This window comes from Merops nubicus, unplaced genomic scaffold, assembly GCF_000691845.1.
Source record: "Merops nubicus isolate BGI_N331 unplaced genomic scaffold, ASM69184v1 scaffold37300, whole genome shotgun sequence".
In the NCBI taxonomy this organism is placed as follows: Eukaryota; Metazoa; Chordata; class Aves; order Coraciiformes; family Meropidae; genus Merops; species Merops nubicus.
The window spans coordinates 1-1,904 of record NW_008585505.1 but is presented as its reverse complement, the minus strand read 5'-3'; the positions used below and the strand labels follow the sequence as shown (position 1 = coordinate 1,904).

Below are 1,904 nucleotides of genomic sequence, written 5' to 3'. Positions count from 1 at the left end.
CTGTTGCTCCCTCCCCAGCCTCTGCCCTGGTGGGAAGAGGCTGCCGGGAGAAGGAGGAACGGCTCACTGTGGCTCGGGGAGAGCAGGGAACATGGGCTCCAGCTTGTCTCACCCCAGACTGAGAGCACAGTGGGTAACCAATAGGGAACAACCCAAAACCAGTGGCTAAGGCACTGTGGCAGAGCCCGCTCAGGTGCCAAGCACCCACTCCCCCACTGCAATCTCCACCACCATGTCCCCAGGGAGGACCAGCAAGTCCCTGGGGTAAAATAGATGAAGAAAAGGGGACACAGAGCCATTTCAAGCAACAGGCTCTGAAAGCCAACAGCAAAATGGAGATAAAAGCTCTGAAATGGCTCCTTTTTAGCATAAAGGACACGAACCAGAGAACACCCTCTCTTTCACGTAGGGCAGGGAGGGATGTGGCACTGGCAAACAGACAGAGCCTGCAGTGCCTGAGGCAGTAGCATGCCAGAGATTGGGACCTGCTGGGACCTTCCTGTGTTGCAGGTGATGGTGGGGGCAGCCCAGCCGCTTCCCGCCGCCCCAGCACCAGTGGCATGCCAAGCCCTGCTGCAAGGAGCCTGGCATGCTCCTGGACTCATCGGCACGTGGTGCCCCACGGGTCAGCCTAGCATTGGCATCCTCCCTGTCCAGCCCACTCCTGTGAAAATCCACCCGCGGGAACGGCAGCGAGGATGCCAAGCAGCACGGGAGAGACTTCCATGCGCTGCCTCTGCAGGCAGGCACCCCATCCGCCGGCCAGGCTCCAGAGTGGGGAGCCCTGGGGTCATCCCGTTTTGGACAGGGGCCAGGAGAACTGGTGTGCTCCCGCAGGGCCTGGGCACGCAACCCATTCCTCACATCCTGCCCCGTTGGGGAACGCTGACGGCATCTCCTGGGATGGACGGCATCCCCTTGGAGGGACGGGACCCTGACTCACCCGGCAGCGACCGCACTCTGTCAATTAGCACAATAACAGGGAGAAGTCGTGTGCACCCCGGCATGCCGGGGAAGTCAGGATGAGTCCCGGTGGGGTGAGGGTCTGCAGCGCAGGGCGCGTGGGTCCCCAGGAGGGGCTGGGGACTAGCCAGGCCAAGCACCAAGGTCAAAACCGTGAACAAACCAGCTCCTCTCCCTGCAGGCACCGGGGAGGAGCGGGGCTGAGGGAGGGTTTGGAGGAGGCAGTGGGAGCCCCGTGCCTGGGGCAGGCTCAGCCTGAGCTTCTCCCAGCCAGAGGGGCTCCAGGGATGCTGCGAAGCCTGGCCTGGCCCTTGCGGGGGCGGGGGCGTGGGGGCACATGGGCCTTCCCACCAGGCTGAAAACCAGCTCCTCTCCCTGCAGGCACCGGGGAGGAGCGGGGCTGAGGGAGGGTTTGGAGGAGGCAGTGGGAGCCCCGTGCCTGGGGCAGGCTCAGCCTGAGCTTCTCCCAGCCAGAGGGGCTCCAGGGATGCTGCGAAGCCTGGCCTGGCCCTTGCGGGGGCGGGGGCGTGGGGGCACATGGGCCTTCCCACCAGGCTGATGCTCCAGGGAGGCTGGGGGAGGGACGTAGAGGGATTTAGGGGTGCTGATGAAGGGTAGGGCAGAGAGGATTGAGAGGTACCCATAGGGAGGGTGCAGAGGTGCTGACAGAGCCGAGGATGCAGGGTGAGTTTAATAACGCTGATGGAGAGGAGGAGGATGGGACAAGGACGCAGGAGGGATTCGGGAGCGCTGACGGGGGGCGGGGTGGACGCAGAGGTACAGGGAGGATTTAGGTACTGACAGGAGAACAGACAGACAGGCAGGCCGGGGAGGAGTTAAGGGTGCCGATGAGGATACAGAAGCAGAGACATGGGGAATTAAATGGGGTGCTGCCGGGAGAAGACAGAGATGGGGATACGAGGAAGGAAACAAGGTCAAGG

General features: G+C 63.1%; 1 protein-coding gene across 1 annotated transcript in view; it reads right to left on the bottom strand.

The window, feature by feature from the left end:
• Positions 1-1,007, bottom strand: part of QSOX1 (quiescin Q6 sulfhydryl oxidase 1) — a gene marked incomplete at its 3' end in the record, with an annotated part of 9,023 nt that extends 8,016 nt beyond the window's left edge. The window contains 1 exon segment of the mRNA XM_008947641.1: positions 944-1,007. Within this exon segment, the coding sequence (XP_008945889.1) occupies positions 944-1,007 (64 nt within the window).
• Positions 1,008-1,904: the final 897 nt, after the last annotated feature.